Genomic DNA, 21,083 nt, shown 5'->3' with positions numbered 1-21,083 from the left:
GCTCTTATCTTTTTTTGTATTATTCTTTACACTTGTTAAAGCACTTTGTAACTTGTTTTTGAAAAGTGCTCTACAAATAAGGATTATTATTATTATTATTATTATTATTTATGGCCACCATGTATCCATCCTCTGATGGCTACTTCCAGCAGGATAATGCACCATGTCACAAAGCTCGAATCATTTCAAATTGGTTTCTTGAACATGACAATGAGTTCACTTTACTAAAATGGCCCCCACAGTCACCAGATCTCAACCCAATAGAGCATCTTTGGGATGTGGTGGAACAGGAGCTTCGTGCCCTGGATGTGCATCCCACAAATCTCCATCAACTGCAAGATGCTATCCTATCAATATGGGCCAACATTTCTAAAAAATGCTTTCAGCACCTTGTTGAATCAATGCCACGTAGAATTAAGGCAGTTCTGAAGGTGAAAGGGGGTCAAACACAGTATTAGTATGGTGTTCCTAATAATCCTTTAGGTGAGTGTATATTAATAGACAAAAAAATGAAAAATATAATTAATTGATTAAAAAATAATAAAATTTAAAAAAAGAAATCGTTATCAAATATAAAAACAAAACAATTACTAAAATATCAAACGATCAAAATAATGATAATTTGAAAATCTGTACAATTATTTATCAGTCTGAGGTTCCACTGGTTGTCCTCACTTCATGGCATGAGGAGACATATTTTGCAGCAATTATTTCACATTTGGGAATTTCTCCCAGTAAATAGGGGAGTTTAAATATCTTCAACCATGTCCAGTTGTCCTTGATTTTAACCTTCTTTGGAGACATATTGATTATACATTTCCAATAATACTATACTATATAGTATGTTTTTTGTAATTTGATGGCTTTTGGAACTTGTGTGCATTATAATTCCTTTCCACTGGTAAGATATGATGGACAACTGCAACTCCAAATGAGTATAATTTTTCAGGGGTTCACTCTGGATTTTTTGCTTCATATGAGGTCTGAATGCATTTAAGATTTTTTCTACTGAAAAGAATACTGAGGGAAACATTTAACACTTGTATTTTGAAGTCAGATGGCGTCATGACACAAAAATATCTAACCTTTAGTCTAAAATATAATGTATGTGTTGAAATTAACGTTGTGCACACATCTGATCTGCTGCGGGGATTCAGCCTTTATTATCAGTCAAACCTGTCTCTGTCCTCCTTTTATCTTTTTTTCTTTTTTCGTCAGGTCGCCTGGGCCCCATGGTGACCTGCACCCTCAAACTGGGAATCTCCATCCTAAATGGAGGCAATGTGCAAGTTCAGCAGGTCGGATGATACAGCTCAAATATTCACCTTCTGTATATTTACCTGTTTGTCCTATTTACTGCATCATTCTTATTCTTCTGTCCATTCATCAACATATAACATGACATAGATCCATACAGCATGTTCAGAGACTAAACTAGCATTTGGTTTTGACAGCAGGATGTTTAATGCCTTTTCTTCCTTCTTACCCCAGAAAATGCTTGATTACCTAAAAGAGAAAAGAGATGCAGGCTTTTTCAAGAGTCTCTCAGGGCTGATGCAGTCTTGCAGGTACTGATACATTGTAAATACCACAAAAAAGAAACATCTGTGCAGAAATCAAGTGCTTGTTTTTGACTTTTGAGTTCCTTTCCCTAGTGTCCTGGACTTGAACGCATTTGAGAGGCAGAACAAAGCAGAAGGACTTGGCATGGTGACAGAGGAAGGTTCAAGTAAGTGAAGAGGTGTCTTATTAGATGGGCTATTTGATATTCTACCTGTCATCTGACTAGCACAGTTTCCTCTCGTTCAGTATGTCCCTGTTAATGAAGCACCTGTTACCCATGATTACAGAACAAAAGATCCAGTCCTTTCCCTTCCCTTCCCTAAGCTAATGCTGAACCATGACAACTGTTAATAAATGCACTTTCCTAATTAGAAGTTTCTGTATGGGCCTTATAGATGAAACAATCAAAATTACATTGCTATCAATGTAAATTTTGATTAATGCAAATAGTTTGCTGCTTGCGCTACAGTCTTGAAGTCACTGAAGTCGTCAGTGTGGTGTCTTTAATGTCGTCTTTTGCTTAAAACAAAAAGCTTTGTGTAATATGTAGCAGCTTTTTAGTATAAGTATACTTTCATATTTCAACACTTTCTGTTAACCTTGGTGATGATATTGTTGTTATTTAGGTAGGTATGTATCCAGTCGTCTCTTTCAGACCAGTGGTCTGTGAGTGTTAAAAGTACAAAAGTTGTCTCAGAGGACATGGTCCAGCATTAAAACAAGTCTCCCTCCAACTTTCAACACAAACTCCCCACTTTACGCTTTTCACATCAATCTTTGTCCGTCTTTTCATCACACAGTCCTCTGCTAAACATTTCCACTGAGTTCTGTGTTTAACAAATCACTGTAACTACTCTTGTCTTTGTTAATATTATGAATTTTTTTACCATGACTGAATTCTTATTTGGTACTCATCTCGTTAGATGCAACATGGACACACCGTAGGCCTATGATTTCCCCCGTCTAAAACTATTATTTTTAACTGCATGTTTTTCACTCGTAGACGATATATTCATATCTCTTCGTATTGTAACTCAATGTCCTCTCTTTTTGCTTATGTCTACGTGTATTGTTTGTCTCCTTCCTGTCATTTTAAAAACCCATCGATGGCAGTCCACACTGAGCGGGGTAAATAGCAAATTTAGATAATCCTGATATGGCTATGCTTCCGCCCTGAATGTCTCCTCCATATCTGTGGTCCACACTCCCTGCTTTATTTGGTACCCAGCCTCTCCCTCCCACAGATGTCTGTAGGGACAGACTGTGCATGCAGACTGTTAGTGTACACAGACAGTGGATCTTAAGAATCCATTGCCTGTCCTTTTGTGTGTCATTTGTTCCCATTCACTTCATGTTAACATTTACTAATGCAAATCCTATTACTGATGCTCAAATCTGTCGATCTAAGGCCAACTCCCGAGGGTATAACTAAAGGTTTGCGGACTCTTCCGCAGCCTAAGCAAAGCTTTGTCTTGCTTTGGCCTATTTCACAAAGCTGGTTTCCATACAGATGTCTAACTTTCACATGGTTCTATCTGCTCACAGAAATGTACTTGTGCTCATTTTGTTTAGCTCTTTTGACTGGATTATCTGATTTATTTTAAGTGAATAATGTAACCACGTCTGTCCGCTGCTTTCTTTCTGAAATGACACCCTTCATCAGGCCCGATCACGGCCTGCATGTGAAAGTTACCAGGCTTCCTCGAGCTTATGGAAATGTCCGAGGGTTTCACTGTTTTTTTACTGTAAAAGCATTTTTGACAAAAAAAGCACTTTGGATTCAGTTTTCAACCTGCAATCTAAAGACCCTGAACTTCAAAACCTGAACATGAAACCTGTCCTGCTTGCCTCATTAATTGCTTCTGAGGGGAGTGTTACATGTTATTATACCTCCTCCTATAAAGATTTAAATTACTTTGTCTCGGGTCACAGTTGTAGTCACTATTATTTATTTTTTTCTAAGGTTCCAAGGTGCTACAGAATGATGAGTTTACTAAAGACCTTTTCCGGTTTTTGCAACTTCTGTGCGAGGGGCACAATGGAGGTGAGGTTGTACTTATGTGTATTTTCATCGAAGATTGGAGCATTGTTTTGTTTGTACGAGTTTGTGCACTGACTGTCCCATGAGGGCACACTGATCCATAAGAGGAGGAAAGATCATGGATGATAATAAGGCTAAGAAAAATTTTCCTTCTGTCAGATTTCCAGAACTTCTTGAGAACCCAAACTGGAAACACAACCACAGTCAACATCATTATCAGCACTGTGGACTATCTGCTCCGTCTTCAGGTGTGTTAAGCACAAATATAAAGCCAGAAAATGTTCACAGTCTATTACTTGCACCACCATCTTAACTTTTTACTAATGTGATCCTTCTCTTTAGGAATCTATCAGTGACTTCTACTGGTACTACTCTGGAAAAGATGTCATTGATGAGACTGGAAAAGTCAACTTCTCCAAAGCTCTATTTGTTGCGAAGCAGATATTCAACTCATTGACTGAATATATTCAGGTAAGAAGCTGATCCCGCAGCCAGCAATGTTAAATTGGCAATGTAAAGACATTACTTTCAACAGACATTTCATGATGTGTTTTTTTTTCGTTCCTTCAGGGCCCGTGTATTGGAAACCAGCAGAGTTTAGCTCACAGCAGACTGTGGGATGCAGTTGTGGGTTTCTTGCATGTATTTGCCAACATGCAAATGAAGCTGTCTCAGGTATAATAAACCTTGCGATTCTTATACGTGTAAAGCGTCTTCCTTTTAAAAAACAAACAGCAGTTCAGCTTGAGAGAATTCAACTAAAACAAGAAAATCTCGTGTCCTGAAATACATTCATTAACCCACAAAGTCTGCAACACAGTACAGATTGAAATAGGAAATCTGTTTCACTTATTTAAATGTACTTGATAACTTTAATTAATGTAGTATACTGTACATTAACATTCACTATGACTACTCTTCATCTATCTCTCTAGATTTACACATTATGGTGTCTTTCAGCTGTGAGCAGTTTAACTAAGGATTGTTTCATTTTAAGGATTATATCTGAAGAGATAAAGTAACGTCTACAAAACTGTTATTGAGCCTCTATTTGGTGATGATATTGTAGTCTTAAGCCTTACAACACATGTAGACAACGACCTTGTGTTCTTGCATTGGGAAAACTCCTCCAGAGCAAAGATTTAACAAAAGGACTCTAATCTCCTTGTAGGACGCCAGTCAGATTGAGTTGTTGAAGGAGCTGATGGATTTACAGAAGGACATGGTTGTCATGTTGCTGTCTCTGCTAGAGGGTAAGAAACTGAAGCATTCAGATATCGCAAAATATGTTGACGCAGTCCTAGTACATGTCTGTTGTTTTTAAGTACAAGTCATGTAGTACAAAATGCATTGTGTCTACATGTATAAATACTCAAATGCATGTGCTGTATCCCAGGTAATGTGGTGAACGGAACAATTGGAAAGCAGATGGTTGACACCCTGGTGGAGTCTTCTAACAATGTGGAGATGATCCTTAAGTTCTTCGATATGTTCCTCAAACTGAAGGACATGACGACCTCTGACAACTTCAGAGAGTATGACCCTGATTTTAAAGGCATTATTTCAAAAAAGGAGTTCCAGAAGTCAATGGAGAGCCAGAAGCAGTACAACCAGTCTGAGATTGAATTCCTGCTCTCGTGTGCAGAGGCCGATGAGAATGACATGTTCAATTACAAGGAGTTTGTGGAGCGATTCCACGAGCCAGCTAAAGATATCGGCTTCAACGTGGCAGTGCTTCTCACCAACCTGTCTGAACACATGCCTCACGACTCCAGACTTGCCACCTTCTTAGACCTGGCAGAGAGTGTACTTAGCTACTTTGAGCCTTATCTGGGCCGTATTGAAATCATGGGCAGCGCAAAGCGGATCGAGAGGGTGTACTTTGAAATCAGCGAGTCGAGCCGCGAGCAGTGGGAGAAGCCGCAGGTCAAGGAGTCCAAGCGTCAGTTCATCTTTGATGTGGTCAATGAGGGTGGAGAGAGCGAGAAGATGGAGATGTTTGTGAATTTCTGTGAGGACACCATTTTTGAAATGCAGCTGGCCTCACAGATCTCCGAGCCAGATGTGACTGAACAACCGGAGGAGGAGGAAGAGGAAGAAGCACACAGTATCCTGGAGGAGTTGGCTGGAGAAGAAGAGGGCGCCCTGGAATCTGCTTCAGCCTTCACCACCGCATGCCGCTCAGTCAAGAAGAAGATCGGCAGTGTTCGCCAAGCCTTTTCTGTTAAAAACATGCGCAAGCAGTTCAAGAAAATCAAGAAGTTGAGCATCAAGGAGATTATCACAGGCTTCTTCTCCTTCTTCTGGATGCTCTTCATCGGTTTCTTCAAGGGAATCTATGGCCTCATATTTGGGTTCTTCCATGTCATCTGGTCCTCCATGTTTGGCGGCGGCCTGGTTGAGGGAGCCAAAAACATAAAGGTGACGGACATCCTTGGAAATATGCCTGACCCGACCCAGTTTGGTATCCACGGAGATGCGATTGAAGTAGAGAAAGTGGAGGCCATAGAGTCATCAGGAAGCTTAGATATAGCCATGACACCAGCAGGCGACAAAGGGGAGGTTGACATGATGTTGGAGATGCTGACGGTGCCAAAAAGGGAAGGAGGAAAACATGCGGAGCCAGGCCTGGGTGATGTTTCTGAGTTGAGTGCAGAGACCTCCACTACTGATCACAAGAAGGTTCGCAGTCAAAATCCAATAACTTCATCTGTGTGTAAACCTTGTAGATGTCTGCTTTCATTATCACTTCCATTTAGTCTCTCAGTTTATGAAAATGTATTACACCTGTTGCAGAAAGCTGCCGCCAAGCCCGATGAAACCCCCGAGAATCAACCAGAGAAAGCAGAGTGAGTAAAATTGAGTGAAAGGAAAATTAATCATCATCATACAAAATAAAAATGAACTGTTTTGAATACAGCACAGAGAACCAGGAGAAGGAGGATAAGCCAAAGGAGGAGGAGGAGGCGGCTAAGGAGCCTGTGACAGAGGAGAAGCCCAAGACCAGATCGAGTCAGCCTAAAGAGGCGGCGCCTGCCTTCATGTCAAGTATCTTTGCTCTTCTGGATGTCTATCTGACCAAGATGCTGGTGAGCCCTCACACTACACATACATACACATACAAACATATGTCATCTTTGAAGTAGTTTCACAATGTATTTTTCTTCATTGTTTGGTTCAGCACTCCAATTGATCCCGAAATACTGCTGCAAATTTTCATTGTCGATTAATCTGTCAATTATTTTCTGGATTAATTGATTAGTTCTTTGGTTTCCTAAAGTCCAAGATGAGGTCCTCAAATGTCTTGTTCGGTCCACAACTCAAATATATTCCTCTACTGTCATAGAGGAGTAAAGAAACCAGAAAATATTCACATTTAAGAAGCTGGAGTCAGAGAATTTGTCTTAAAAATGACCTTAATTGATTAGCAAAATAGCTGGTGATTCATTTAATAGTTGACAACTAATTAATTAATCGAATCATCTTTGCAGCTCTATTCCGAAATGTTGATAGGCAAATACTCTGCGGTTAGTAGATGTTGATGTTAATCAATCCTTTTCCTTACAGAACTACCTGGCTCGTAACTTCTACAACCTGCGTTTCCTTGCTCTGTTTGTGTGTTTTGCCATCAACTTTATTCTTCTTTTCTACAAGGTAAATGAAGTTGAGTTTCCATCCAAATGTAGCTCACATTTGAACAGATTTTCCCAAAATATTGGAAAAGAAAATGCCCTATAGTATCGTTTTCTTTGACTGTTATTCAAATAATGCGAGTTGGATGCAATGCCATAAAATGTTGGTGGCGTTACTTCTCCAGTTGACTGCCAGTAAACAATTGCTGAAGAGGGTGCAACAAGATGATGTAGTTAACGAGGTTAGGGTCGCTGGTCAAATGTAAAACAATGGAAAACCATGTAGAAAAAGTGATGGAAATATAGCATTTGTTTGTTTCATGTGTCGTCATCAGTCCACACAGATCTGATGTTTTCATTTGCCGCCATTTTTAGTCCCTCTTTAGGAACGAAAGCTTGAGTTTCATTTGCTAAATCTGTTTGCATTGCACTTTGTCACAATTTGTTTTTAATCGATACACCAAGTATTCCAACGCTGCCAAGTATAATTCTTTTGTGTGTTTTAAGTCGGATTCAATAAAATTGACAATGTGTATAAAAACATGTGTATGAAAACCCACCTTCAGTAACTAAAATCTAAAACTTGGTCCTTAAAAAAATAAAAATAAAACTGGCAAATCTTACTAAAGACAGACTATAACAGTGTGATGCTTAAGCAGTCTCAAAATATCCTTCATCAAAGCGTTTGTTGATCTGGATTTCAATGTGATGATCAATGTGATGATCACTAACAGTCATAACCAGCATTTTAGGGAAACCGAAGGACAATAGGTAGTACTAAAACTACAAACAAATGTGAGAAATCTATAGTGTAAAGAGAAGTCAGAAATAGGCTAAATGACAATGATTATTAATTGTATGCTTTATGTGGTACATACCCTTTGCTCTTTAGGTCACTGGTGAATCTGAAGAAGAAATAGATCAGGAAAACCGCTGGGGTGGCGATGAGGAGGATGACGTGGACACACTCTTCGACATGGATGAATTTGTCCTGCAGGAGAGCAGCGGCTACATGTTACCAACCCTGCGTTTCCTGGCTATTTTCCACACGGTCATCTCACTCGTCTGTTTGTTCGGGTACTACTGTCTGAAGGTAGGTATATTCATGGTACTATTACCGCTTAACTTAGCTGAGAATAACTTCTTTGCAGGTGATACCACTGTGTAAGTAAGGTTAAAGTTTTAGTTACGCATCTTAATATTTTGCCTCTAGGTTCCTTTGGTCGTATTCAAGAGGGAGAAGGAGATTGCCAGGAAGCTTGAATTTGACGGCCTCTACATCACTGAACAGCCGTCCGACGACGACATCAAGGGTCAGTGGGATCGACTCGTCATCAACACCCCGTGAGTTTTCACCCGGAGATTATTTACTTTGTCACTGATGAAGCCAAACGACTTCCTGATCCTCCCCAGCTGACACATTTTGCATGCAGTACAGTTGATATCAGATTTTGGAGTCTCATTTCTACTTTCCATTACAGGTCTTTCCCCAGCAACTACTGGGACAAGTTTATCAAGCGCAAGGTGAGTGTGTAAGAGAAGACAGAGTCAGTATCTGTATTGCATTGTAACTTTAACATGAAATGATAAACTTGTAGTATATGTGTTATTAGGATCCCTCAAAGCTGACAAAATGTTGACAGATGATCAACCTGATTTCTTAGACATAAAAAGGTAATAAGGTACAATATTACTACATATTTAGTTTTATATGTTAATCTGAAATCCTAGTGAGTCACATCAGGGGTTGATACATTGACACATATACATAACATTTTCATGTCCAGGAATTAATATTAGAGGATTGTTGTTGTAATGCAGTTTCAGTTGTTTAGTTGTTTCTGTGTTAGGGTAATAGTGGAATGTGTTATACATTCTCTGAGATAGTAAGTAGTGAAATTATAATCAAAATAAACTCAGCCTCATTTTGGAACATGCATGCATCTTTCAAAAACCACTGATTTTAAACATTGTAGTTCTTCTGTCGTCTCTAACACGGACTAGACTTTCTTTCTCACAGTTTGACGTGAAGTGACAAAGCTCATCTCTGCTCTCTCTGTATGTGTAGGTGATCAACAAATATGGTGACCTGTATGGAGCTGAACGCATCGCTGAGCTCTTGGGCCTGGATAAGAGTGCCCTGGACTTTGACCCCACAGTGGAGACTGTAGAGAAGGAAGCTTCCCTGCTCTCATGGTGAGAACTCAGTCCTCATTTCCTCTTTCCTCCTTAAGGGCTGGATATACTTCAATACAGATGCAGAGACGACTAGCGATAGTCTTTTTATATTGCATTGGGTGTTTGCATAGGATTGCATTCACGTTGCTGTGCTGCCTCAGCACTTTTTCCTGGTCGCAAAAAGTTTACAACGGACGACAATGTTCTTTGCATCTTAGACTGTGGCTCACAATGGCAGTACTTATACCTGTGGAAAGAACGCCTCTCTCCCTCGTTCTCCATTCTTCCTTTAGCTTCTTGGCTAACAGCTGACTTAAGAAACAAATGATCCAGTGCGACTAACCTGCAGCACGGTCGCACATTCACATCAAGGATGGTGCGTTCAGTAACACAGCATTACGTGGATTAGTAACTGTAATAATATTACTGTTTCGGAAATAGTAATCCATTACACTACTAGTTACTGGGAAAAGTAATATTACAGTAACTTACTGCCCAACACTGTTTACAACCATTAAAAATAAACAGCGGCCCCTTTGTCTTAAGGAGTTCTTAAAATTACACTCAAAGGGCTTAACTGAGGCCTGAAAGTTTGAGCATTACTTGACCCAATAGATGGATTTGAGTATAAAAGTCAGTCATTTCCATCACATGGATTGAATGATTGAAAGGTGTCATGTAATGCATGCTCTAATTTACTTCAGAGCTTAATTTCACAAAAGCAGACATGTCCCACCCCGACATAATTTGGCATGAAACATGTAAATAATACCTTAGATACCTTACCTAAATTGACTCCGTACTTGGAAATAGACAATATAGCACTGTTGGAGGGTCAGGGCTGATTTGCAGCAGCAACAGTACTCCATGCAGGGGAGAGCTTCTTGCAGGATTTTGATATGATGTTAAAAGTGAATGCAAACTTCCGTATGATCAAAATGTCTCCTACTCAGAATTAAACACAGTAGACTAGAAAAACAGACTCGAATCACCTTATATTCCTCATACATAAATATAATCAGATTTTTCTATGCTTGCATGTCAGTTATAGAGCAACACCACTACTATGATTCAGCAATTTATTTTCTCATTTACAGGCTGAGCTCCATTGATACAAAGTACCATATCTGGAAACTGGGCGTTGTTTTGACTGACAATGTAAGTTAATTTATTATTTTTTTCAACTAGCTTTAATCACATGTCCTGCTGTGAATAAAGTGCTACATGAACCTTTACCTGAACTGGTGGCCCTTTGCTGCATGTCCCCCTCCCCTCTTCACCATAAAATAAAGGCAAAAGAGCCTTATTAATATCAAGAATCCAAATTCCAAAATTAAAAAAGTTAAATCTATATCTCTCACAGCAGCATTTTGTACATGCTCTGTGAAAAATATACAAATATGTAAAGCATAAAAACCCATCGTTTGTTACAAATGAGCAGCCTTTCCTTTCCTGCAGTACTTCCTGTATCTGATCTGGTACACCACCATGTCCATCTTTGGACACTTCAACAACTTCTTCTTTGCTGCTCATCTTCTGGACATCGCCATGGGCTTCAAGACCCTTCGCACTATCCTGTCTTCGGTCACTCATAACGGCAAGCAGGTAAGTAGTTCAACCAGCTGAGGGAGCCAAAGTACAGATAAGAAGATCAACAATGCAGTAATCACTTCACACTCTATGGCAGAACAGCCTTTTCTTTTAACTTCCATTTTCTCTTTTTCTTAGCTTCTACTCAGACCTAGAAAGCCTCATTAAAATCCTTTATAAATTAAGGAAATTGTTTATAGGGCTTTTAAGTGCTAAAAGTTTCAAAGAATGTTGAGAAATATGCAACTGTGTGGATGTTATTTTAGGCCCTAATCATACATTCAGATACTGGTACAACAAGCATCGTGATTCATACTGAAATTATCCTGTTGGATTGAGATTTGTATGTTTGAACAGTATATTTATAAATATTTTATGTCATCCAGGTCACATAATATCTAGAAATAAACATTAGAAAATAATCATTGGATGTAAATAGACATAAAAAGTCATAGGCAGCAGCAACTTTTGCTCTTTTGTTCTTGAGGATGTTTCGCCACTTATCCAAGAGGCATTTAAACTTCTGACTATTCGAGAGATGGGATCATTCAATGAAGTACAGTTGTAACTTGTTTCTTTCTAAGTTTGTAAGACAAATTAAAGATGAGTTTTCTTGTTGTGGATATGTTGTCATAAAGTTCATGAAGGAAAAAGAGTTCTTGGGTTAAGAGTAGTTTAGACCAGTAATTTCCCAACTTCTTGTGTCCTAGTGGGTACCTCTGCAGCTGCCAGGTGGTACTTTGACAGATTGTAGAATAGTTAAACTAAAAACTAGTTAGCAAATGAGCGGGGAACAGTTAGCTTTACGTAATTAGGTGAATTAAAATAGATGAGCTAAAAGTTATTAATAAATGGTTAAAACTTTCAGTTAAAAATAGTAAGCTAAAAGTAATAACTAATGAACAGTTGATCCAGCTACAAGTAATATAGTTAAAATTAAATATATATAATATTTATATAAATATAGTTAAAATAGTTGAAAGTGTTAGCTAAAATTGATGAAGGGCAAAAAGGCTAAAAATATAGGGGAAATAAATGGATTAACGGTTGAAACATCCACTCTTCTGCCACTCCAAGTTAACTTTAGTTAAACTTAGTTTAGTTAATTTCCTGAATTGCTGAAGGTCTCTAAATTCTTACTTCTTAATACTGATGAGAGCCAAGCTGAAATCCTCAGTTAAGTTCAGCTGTGGAGGCCTTGAAAATACTGCGGTTCTTTTGTGCTCCTTTTGTCCAATGAAAAAACTGCACTGACATAACATGTTAATCCAGTTCTTTGACAAAAGCTACAAAAATGACCCTCAAAATCATTCATTTAAACAAGAAAGGTGCAATCTTTTGTGCTTCTGAGGCGGCTGCTCAACTCTCAGTTCACATTGTCACTGGGAACAAATAAAGGTCAAATAAAGTGTTTCAAAGCATGTTAAGTACCGTAGTTTAATGAATTCTCTCTCCCTTTTAGCTTGTGTTGACTGTGGGTCTGCTGGCCGTGGTCGTCTATCTCTACACTGTGGTGGCCTTCAACTTCTTCAGGAAGTTCTACAATAAAAGCGAGGATGAAGACGAGCCCGACATGAAGTGTGATGATATGATGACAGTACGTCTAACCACCTCCGACATCTATTCATTTATTATATGTGAAAATTGCTGTGTTTTTTGTAGAAGCTAACAAGGCTGCAGCCCTCTGCAACGTCTGGAGCTGAAAAAGATTCCTGAGGCATTTTTGCCTCCTGGCCTTCATCAGAGAGTGAAGGCAGGAGGAGACTACTCGACTGAGTAGAAAAGTATTTTTCATCGGTGTGCATTATTATGGTTTTCTAACATTTTGCTGCATAACTGGTTTATAAAAGTAATTTCAGTCCTTTCAGAGGAAAAGTTTACAGATTCTCAGGAGTTCATACATCTTTTACTTTTTATTAGACACATCTTTTGATTCTTCAGGCTTTATAGATTTTATCTTCTATTAGTAATAAATGAATCCTCAGCTGCGTAATGCACTGGTTTAGTTTTCTTGTCTGAAATTTTGATTTACATTTTTTTTCATCCCTAGCTACCACTAAGAGACAGCTGCCTTTAGTACTCTACTTGTCGTGTCATCTTTAAAAAACATGTGAAATGACTGAAGCTCTAAGTTACTTTCCCTTTTTTCCTCTCGGCAGTGCTATTTGTTCCACATGTACGTGGGTGTGAGAGCTGGAGGTGGTATTGGAGACGAGCTGGAGGACCCAGCTGGAGACCCCTATGAGCTCTACCGCATTCTGTTTGACATCACCTTCTTCTTCTTTGTCATTGTCATCCTGCTGGCCATCATTCAGGGTACACAATCTGTTTCGTGTCATTTAATGCCACGGACACCAGTCTTGTCATGTATTCTATCAGCTTTATAGATGGTGTTGTAAGATAAGACATGCTCAGTACTGTGGCCAACTGTTGCACCCTCCTTCAGGTTTGATCATTGACGCCTTTGGTGAGCTGAGAGACCAGCAGGAGCAGGTGAAGGAGGACATGGAGGTGAGACTCGGGGTCCAGTCAGGACCGAAACTGTGTGTATTAAGAGCAAACATTTTAGCCACAAAGCTGATGCATAAATGTGGAGGAACACACCTGGTGCAGTTTGTTTGGGCTGGTGTGAATCAAACTCTGGTACAGACTTAACAGAATCTCGCTTCGCTTCCAGACTGACTGCAGTTTGTCTGTGGTGTAAAAGCAAAGCAGGCCTAACACCAGATTTTATTACAGTAGATTCTAACACTAATTCAAAAGCTGCAATTAAATCTGCTAAAGTCTGGGCCAAAAGAGCTATACTACAGGTGTGAAAGTGACCTAAATACAGTAAGGCTAAGAGTAGTGTGTAAAAGTACACCAACTGTGGCCCTGTATGAAAATGTAAACCCCCCCCCCCCCCCCCAATTCTTCTTTCAGACCAAATGCTTCATCTGTGGCATTGGGAATGACTACTTTGATCGGACGCCTCACGGATTTGAAACCCACACCTTACAAGAGCACAACCTAGCTAACTACCTGTGAGTGCAGCAACAAACAGGAAATGACCAAAGTTTAGCGTATTTCTGATTATTTCTGATCACACCTGTATGTCCTCCTGTATGCAGGTTCTTCCTGATGTACCTGATTAACAAGGACGAGACTGAACACACGGGTCAGGTATGAGATAAGAGTTTACTCTATTTTAGCTTCAATTCACTTCTCTTTAACATTTTCTTCAGTGAGATGCTTTATATTTCGTATCTGATCATTCTCAAGACAGCAAAGGAAGGTTACAGAAACTTCAGTAGGTTTTTACTTATGCAACCTAACAAGTGGGTTGAAATGTTGCACAAGTACAGCTTAGGAGAAGGAGCAATGCGTGGGTTCACTTTGACTTTTTTATATTAACTTGTTATTGTCGTGCACCTGAGATGCAAGTTGTTTTTATTTTATGTGCATGCAATGTTCTTATGTCCTAAATTTAGCAAAAGGAAAATAAAACTTAGTTTGTTGCCAGCCTTGAGGAGCTGCAAAGAACCAAGTTCAGCTGCTTATAGAGAAAAAGTCATAAACCTTAACTTTTCAGTGCTTCGGCAGAAAATAAATACAGGCCTTATTGGTTAATAATTTTAAGTGTTAATCCAAATGATTATTAAAGATGTATGGTGTACAACTTACTGCTCTTAAGTTCTAACTACATCACACACTATGTTTGCATGTAGCCTTTTTTTAAATCCATGGGCCCATTTCACCAAACTTGCAATATGCAATCTGTGATTTCCTGTTGCTCACGTTTCACTCATCAAAATAAATTCCATGCTTTGTGCAACAGGCTTGACATGATTAAAGGGTCACTCCAGCGATTTAGTCTAGCATTTACATAAAGTTGGGACACACAAAAGGAAAGATTTTATAAAATTGAAGCAGCTGAGATAAGTCTTGATAAGTTAGTTCCTACTATTGGTCAAGCTCCAAAATCCCAGCAGCCTGTTGCACCAGCTATGTGTGAGTTCAATGGTGGTTATGCTTTAACTGCACCATACAAGTTACAACATAGAGTATTAGGGTTGGGCCAATAGACGATGCCATCGTCCATCGGCGATGGCTGACAGACATCGCGACATTGAGCCGGCATCATGATTGTAAAACTCCCGCCCCCCCAGCAAAAAAAAAATCTCAAATGTTCACATTATACCACCCTGTGAAAGCAGGTTTTAATGACCACAAACATTATTATTGTTTAAGTATGCTTTGCACCTGCCTTGGAATTCTCTTCTCCCCACACACTCCTCAGGTTTGCACCCCGGCTTTCCCCGCCACTTTGTCTCATCACCATCAGCAGTATGTTTTATAAAGTCGCCTAAAAGACTGAGAACTCGTCTTTTTTCCATATATTTACACCCGTGATCAGTTATCACGTCAGCAGCTGAGCCGAACGTCGGCTTATTAATGACTTAGCCATCTAACAGCTAATCGCCCAACCGTATAGAGTACACATTTAACTTATATTTGCCTGTGCAGATATAAATAATCCCTCAACTGTCGCCAGGTTGGCACTGCACCGATTTCACATATCAAAGTCTGATTACAGGTGTTGGGGAGCACTGCTGCATGTGTGGGGAAAAAAAGCTATATAAAGCCTTTTTATGGCTCCAGATAGAGCTGTGTGATAATTGTGTCAAGTGATGTCACGTGAGTCAGCGCATGAAGACTACAAGTTTGAAAATGGGAAAAGAATCTGGAGGCGTGAGGCAGAAACAATTGAGCTTGTCAGACATCTGTACCCCACTCCTCTCTCTCTGCTTCAGGCTGGAGTCTACCAGCATAACACGTTAGTCTCCAAGGCAGCAGAGTTGCATTGTGGGTAACCTAGGCACCAGATTATGACAAGGAAGAAAATGAGTGGAAAAAGATATGTGAACTGAAGCCAATGGGAAAGTGCCCTAAACCTGCATTCTTTCTAATGTCCAGCAGGGGGCAATGACTCTGGTTGCAAAAAGACATCCGGATACATTAGAATGATAGTAAAATGACCCACTTCCCACCTGATTTATTACCTCAGTAAACACTTTTCTAATGAGTTAGAATGAACTCTTATGTTATAGCATTAAAACTAGCTACAGTGTAGCCATTAGTGGTGTATTTGAATTTAGGATTAAATGTACAATCAGATGTTTCTGCAGGATCCTCTAATAATGTTTTGGTTAGACCCTCTGTCTGGCAAATGCCCAAGTCAATCATATGCAATAACCCCCAGTGTGCAACACATGCTGTTACTCATTTGTAGTCTCCTCATCAGGGGTTGTCTTCTCACACTTGACCAAAATCCTCAAAGGACATTGTACTATTTCTAACTAGTAAAACTGAGGGAGTGCCCCCTTTTAAATCTTTCTTGATCAGCAGATTTGTATTCGTTTGTATTTCCCCTGCAGGAGTCATTCGTGTGGAAGATGTACCAGGAGAGATGTTGGGACTTCTTCCCTACTGGAGACTGCTTCCGTAAGCAATATGAGGACCAGCTGGGTTAGAGTGGGCAGCTATTCGTCTAGTGCCCCCAAACAACCCTCTCTACTTTCCTTCTATCTGAAAAGAGACACTGAACTTGACTTCACCCTGTTAACAGAACCTGAACACTTGCCGGACTTTCTGTGCTGCCATGGTGTCAAAATAAACCTTTCATTTTGAATTCAGATACACAAAACATCATTTTAAGACGAAAGACTGATTGGACATTTCGGGTTTGTCTCTTTGTAGTCCTCTTCCTTGTTACCGAAAATAGTCACTTGCCACGACGCCTCTTATGCAGATTCTTCTTTTGTGTCTGATTCACATTGCCTTTTCACTTGCTTAACCCCAACCTGTTGCACAATTTGCTGTGTGTAGACATTTGATACTCGTGTAGGGTTACAGCATGACAACTGAATGTCTGAATATGCACAATTTCTAGATTAACGCCAGGATGTTAGTGTCACTTATTACCAAACCAACTGGATGGATGTGTGCTGCTAGCATTGATCACTATTGATCCAGTTACCATCAAATGACATGAATGAGACCCGATCTGCCTTTCAAACCTGTCAAATGAAGAGTTACAGAAGATGGTTCTTCCAGGACCGGAGACGACTCACATTAGGTCTTTATTCAAGTGCCGACGTGCCTTATGAAAACTATGCAAAAAAAAAAACAACCTTTTGTTCCTCCTGACACAAGCAGTGCTCTAGTCCTGGATAAGTTACAAGCAGATTTAGCTCAAGCTAGTTTTGTGGCTTTTAAATTAAGAGAAAACATTTGTTGTATAAAATCTAGATGATCCTTGTGTAAATGTCGCTTAGTTTGGTTTTGTTTCTAAGCTGTGGTGTCCTGCCCGCCTGCACTTCTTTCCACAGTAGAAGAGCCCCACATCAGAGGAAAATGGAAAAGAAAAGAGAACTTGGTTCAAGGATTTATTGATGACAAAATGGTTCACTGCTATTGTATGGCCATTTGTATGTACGTAGTAGCTTTGGTAAACTGCATTTCTTTTGATGAGGGGGAGGAAATGAATAAAGTAATTGACGCAATAAACCAAACGTGTCCGTCCGTTTGGCAGCTGACATCCCTCTGATGGCAACACTCCTGTGACGTGCAACTTTCACAGCCTCACAAGGAACAGACCGTTACTTCTCTAAAACATGAAAGACAGAGCGGGAACATTTTGACACGTTCTCACAAACTGAGACATACTGTTCCGTCTCTCAATCAGACCCGGAAACTGGATAAACTAATAACTTGACCCTCATTTTTTAAAACCCAAAAAAAAAGTGAAGGCCAAAAACAACAACTATCAAGTTCTATAAGAATGTCTGTCCAGAATGTACATATAATATAATCAGCTTTCAGACTGAATGCTTAAAGTTCTACTTAGGTCTGATATGACTTTTGACAGACAGAAGTTGAAGTCCAGTTTACTTTATATACCTATATCTTCTGTCTTTAATCAAGTCTTTCCCTGGTGGGTCAGGAGATCATGCTGTCGAGCCAGTCCTCCAGGTCCTCCTCTGTCACTTCCTGTCGGGCGGAAGCAGACTTGGGAGGTGTGACGTCTTTGTCTTTCACCTCCTCCATCTTCTCTTCTATCACCTTTGGCACCACCTCCTTCACTTCCTCACACGCTGCAGATTGAAAGAACACAAGATGGGAAAAGAATGACTCTTACCATCATACAAGTTTTGAACATACCCACTACTATTTTAGTGCTTGACATATTTTAACGCTAAAATAACGCTATTTCTGAAGATGGACAGTAATGTGAAGAGTAATTTGCCCATCATGTGAGACCGTTTGCAAGTTTCTAATTAAATTTCTGATGCTTTCGTTGTATTTAAAGCAAAAGTTTGACATTTCTGACACTTTCCAGCGGAGAGTAAACTCATACCACTCATGTCTGTACAGTAAATGTGAAGCTTCAGCCAGTTAGCTTAGCTTACTGGAAACCTAGCCTGGTACTGTCCACCTATATTAAAATACGCCCTCCAGTCCCACAAATTAACCAAGCAGCCACCTCCAGGTCTGAAAAGCAAAGTCAATGCAGAAGTGCCTTTGACTTGCATTCTACCTAATAGCCAGCAGAGGGCGACTCCAGTTGTTGCAAAAAGAAATCTAATTGCATTGGAGTCAATGACAAAAAGACCCTACTTCTCACTTGATTTATTACCTCAGTAAACACTTTTCTAAGTGAGTTTATGGTCTGTCTGTATTTTCAAGTCTTCAATACAGCATGCTGTTCATTTTGTAAATTATGGAACCATTTAGAGGAAAACAGACGATAAAACAGGCATGGTAACTTCCTGGAGTCGCGACTGGTTGGTTTCCTGGCAACTGCCCAGAGCCAATAATTAGTCCTAACCTCCCATAAAATGGTGAATGGTCATTTTTATGCTACGAATCAAACAAACAAGATATAGCCTGGTATTTAGTGAATTTCAAGGTACTGGTAGGCAAACTATGTTGTTGGACAGAGCTAGGCTAGCTGTTCACCCTTGTTTCCAGTCATTATGCTAAGCTAACCGGCTGCTGGCTCTAGCTTCATATTCACCGTACAGATATGAGAGTGGTGTTTATATTCTCATCTAACTGCAGCATATTTCAAGCCCAGTACTTAAGAAATACATTAGAGAGCTTAATAAAGTTTATTACACTGACCTTTCTCTGGAACGGCACTCTCCTCGTCTGTGACAGACTGGTTTCCTGAAACACCCAAGACTGGTTTCTGTAAACTGAGCAGCTGGTCCAGCTCTTCATCAACATCATCCGCCGGCGGCTCTGCAGCACCCGAGGAAACCTGCGAGTCCGACACTGGATTTTTATCCACGGGGACTTTCTGGCTGCAGCTAAAGACTTTTAAAGCAGACGGAGGAGTGAATGTGGTCGTTTTTGAAATCTCCTGTTTAGTTGCAAGAGTCATAGTTGGCAGCTGTACTGGTGTCAAGACCTGAAACAGGATCAGGGGGGAAATTACTGCAACAGGGCATCCATTGAGATTATACACATAACATTAGTTTGGGTGCAGCATACCTGAACCAGCTCAGCCTCCAGGTTGAGTCTCTGATGGAGAGGCACTTGCTGAAGGCTCTGGGCCAGTGCTGGGAGGTCCACAAACACTGCAGACATCTAGAGAGGAAATAGAAAAACTAAGTGTAAAGCATTAGATTATAAGCACACATTCACTGCATACTGATAAATGTAATACTCAAAATTGAGAGAAAACAATTCTTTATTACTGTCTCTCTTTCTCTCAATTTTAAGCCTTTTGGATCTTCATCAGGATATGGAATCAAAAGCCAGGCATAAAGTTAAAATATAATTTAAGCATGGGGAGATAAATTGTGGGTCCTGGGATGTGAGAACTCTACTTGTTAAATATTTTGTAATCGTTATAAGTAGCCTCCTAGTGCAGGTCAGTACTCTTTTGTGCTTGCACACTAGAGAAACAAAACATTGCAGCTCTGACTGTACACAAGAAGTAGAAAGAGATCAGGAACTGTTATATAATGTGACTGATATACACTGCTTCTTATCCACAGACAAATGCTGGTAGAATCTGATAAATGGCACTGATGGGAAGGTGTACAGGTGCTGGTCATATAATTAGAATATCATCAAAAAGTGAAACTTGGATATTATATTCATTCATTACACACAGACTGATATATTTCAAATGTTTATTTCATTTAATTGTGATGATTAAAAACTGACAACTAATGAAAATCCCAAATTCAGTATCTCCGAAAATTTGAATATTACTTAAGACCAATACAAAAAACCCCCAATTTTTAGAAATGTTGGCCAACTGAAAAGTATGAACATGAAAAGTATGAGCATGTACAGCACTCAATACTTAGTTGGGGCTCCTTTTGCCTGAATTACTGCAGCAATGCGGCGTGGTATGGAGTCGATCAGTCTGTGGCACTGCTCAGGTGTTATGAGAGCCCAGGTTGCTCTGATAGTGGCCTTCAGCTCTTCTGCATTGTTGGGTCTGGCGTATCGCATCTTCCTCTTCACAATACCCCACAGATTTTCTATAGGGTTAAGGTCAGGCCAGTTTGCTGGCCAATTAAGAACAGGGATACCATGGTCCTTAAACCAGGTACCGGTAGCTTTGGCACTGTGTGCAGGTGCCAAGTCCTGTTGGAAAATGAACTCTGCATCTCCATAAAGTTGGTCAGCAGCAGGAAGCATGAAGTGCTCTAAAACTTCCTGGTAGACGGCTGCGTTGACCTTGGACCTCAGAAAACACAGTGGACCAACACCAGCAGATGACATGGCACCCCAAACCATCACTGACTGTGGAAACTTTACACTGGACTGCAAGCAACATGGATTCTGTGCCTCTCCTCTCTTCCTCCAGACTCTGGGACCTTGATTTCCAAAGGAAATGCAAAATTTACTTTCATCAGAGAACATAACTTTGGACCACTCAGCAGCAGTCCAGTCCTTTTTGTCTTTAGCCCAGGCGAGACGCTTCTGACGCTGTGTCTTGTTCAAGAGTGGCTTGACACAAGGAATGCGACAGCTGAAACCCATGTCTTGCATACGTCTGTGCGTGGTGGTTCTTG

The 21,083-nt window shown here is 40.0% G+C and overlaps 2 protein-coding genes across 3 annotated transcripts in view; one reads left to right on the top strand and one right to left on the bottom strand.

The window, feature by feature from the left end:
• The window catches only part of ryr3 (ryanodine receptor 3), a 140,532-nt gene extending 122,979 nt beyond the window's left edge, over positions 1 to 17,553 (top strand). Inside the window, exons 84-107 of the mRNA XM_046061097.1 lie at positions 1,219 to 1,298; positions 1,492 to 1,568; positions 1,656 to 1,729; positions 3,527 to 3,607; positions 3,764 to 3,852; positions 3,947 to 4,075; positions 4,175 to 4,279; positions 4,776 to 4,857; positions 5,001 to 6,286; positions 6,401 to 6,453; positions 6,525 to 6,693; positions 7,172 to 7,258; positions 8,129 to 8,329; positions 8,450 to 8,580; positions 8,718 to 8,760; positions 9,305 to 9,432; positions 10,512 to 10,572; positions 10,873 to 11,019; positions 12,467 to 12,601; positions 13,164 to 13,320; positions 13,451 to 13,515; positions 13,927 to 14,027; positions 14,115 to 14,166; positions 16,422 to 17,553. Of these exons, the coding sequence (XP_045917053.1) occupies positions 1,219 to 1,298; positions 1,492 to 1,568; positions 1,656 to 1,729; positions 3,527 to 3,607; positions 3,764 to 3,852; positions 3,947 to 4,075; positions 4,175 to 4,279; positions 4,776 to 4,857; positions 5,001 to 6,286; positions 6,401 to 6,453; positions 6,525 to 6,693; positions 7,172 to 7,258; positions 8,129 to 8,329; positions 8,450 to 8,580; positions 8,718 to 8,760; positions 9,305 to 9,432; positions 10,512 to 10,572; positions 10,873 to 11,019; positions 12,467 to 12,601; positions 13,164 to 13,320; positions 13,451 to 13,515; positions 13,927 to 14,027; positions 14,115 to 14,166; positions 16,422 to 16,517 (3,629 nt within the window). The 3' untranslated portion in view covers positions 16,518 to 17,553. The remainder of the gene's footprint in view (positions 1 to 1,218; positions 1,299 to 1,491; positions 1,569 to 1,655; positions 1,730 to 3,526; positions 3,608 to 3,763; positions 3,853 to 3,946; positions 4,076 to 4,174; positions 4,280 to 4,775; positions 4,858 to 5,000; positions 6,287 to 6,400; positions 6,454 to 6,524; positions 6,694 to 7,171; positions 7,259 to 8,128; positions 8,330 to 8,449; positions 8,581 to 8,717; positions 8,761 to 9,304; positions 9,433 to 10,511; positions 10,573 to 10,872; positions 11,020 to 12,466; positions 12,602 to 13,163; positions 13,321 to 13,450; positions 13,516 to 13,926; positions 14,028 to 14,114; positions 14,167 to 16,421) is intronic.
• aven (apoptosis, caspase activation inhibitor) overlaps positions 17,420 to 21,083 on the bottom strand; it is a 38,707-nt gene continuing 35,043 nt past the window's right edge. The window contains exons 4-7 of one of the 2 annotated variants that reach the window (XM_046061096.1): positions 19,543 to 19,638; positions 19,171 to 19,459; positions 17,947 to 18,140; positions 17,420 to 17,653 (exon numbers count right to left, since the gene is read on the bottom strand). In XM_046061096.1, the coding sequence (XP_045917052.1) occupies positions 17,986 to 18,140; positions 19,171 to 19,459; positions 19,543 to 19,638 (540 nt within the window). In that variant the 3' untranslated portion in view covers positions 17,420 to 17,653; positions 17,947 to 17,985. Of the gene's footprint in view, positions 18,141 to 19,170; positions 19,460 to 19,542; positions 19,639 to 21,083 lie in introns of both variants that reach the window. The other variant, XM_046061095.1, reaches the window with a different exon arrangement.

This window comes from Micropterus dolomieu, linkage group LG10, assembly GCF_021292245.1.
Source record: "Micropterus dolomieu isolate WLL.071019.BEF.003 ecotype Adirondacks linkage group LG10, ASM2129224v1, whole genome shotgun sequence".
Classification (NCBI taxonomy): domain Eukaryota; kingdom Metazoa; phylum Chordata; class Actinopteri; order Centrarchiformes; family Centrarchidae; genus Micropterus; species Micropterus dolomieu.
The sequence above is the reverse complement of the archived record's forward strand: the minus strand, read 5'-3'. Positions and strand labels throughout refer to the sequence as shown.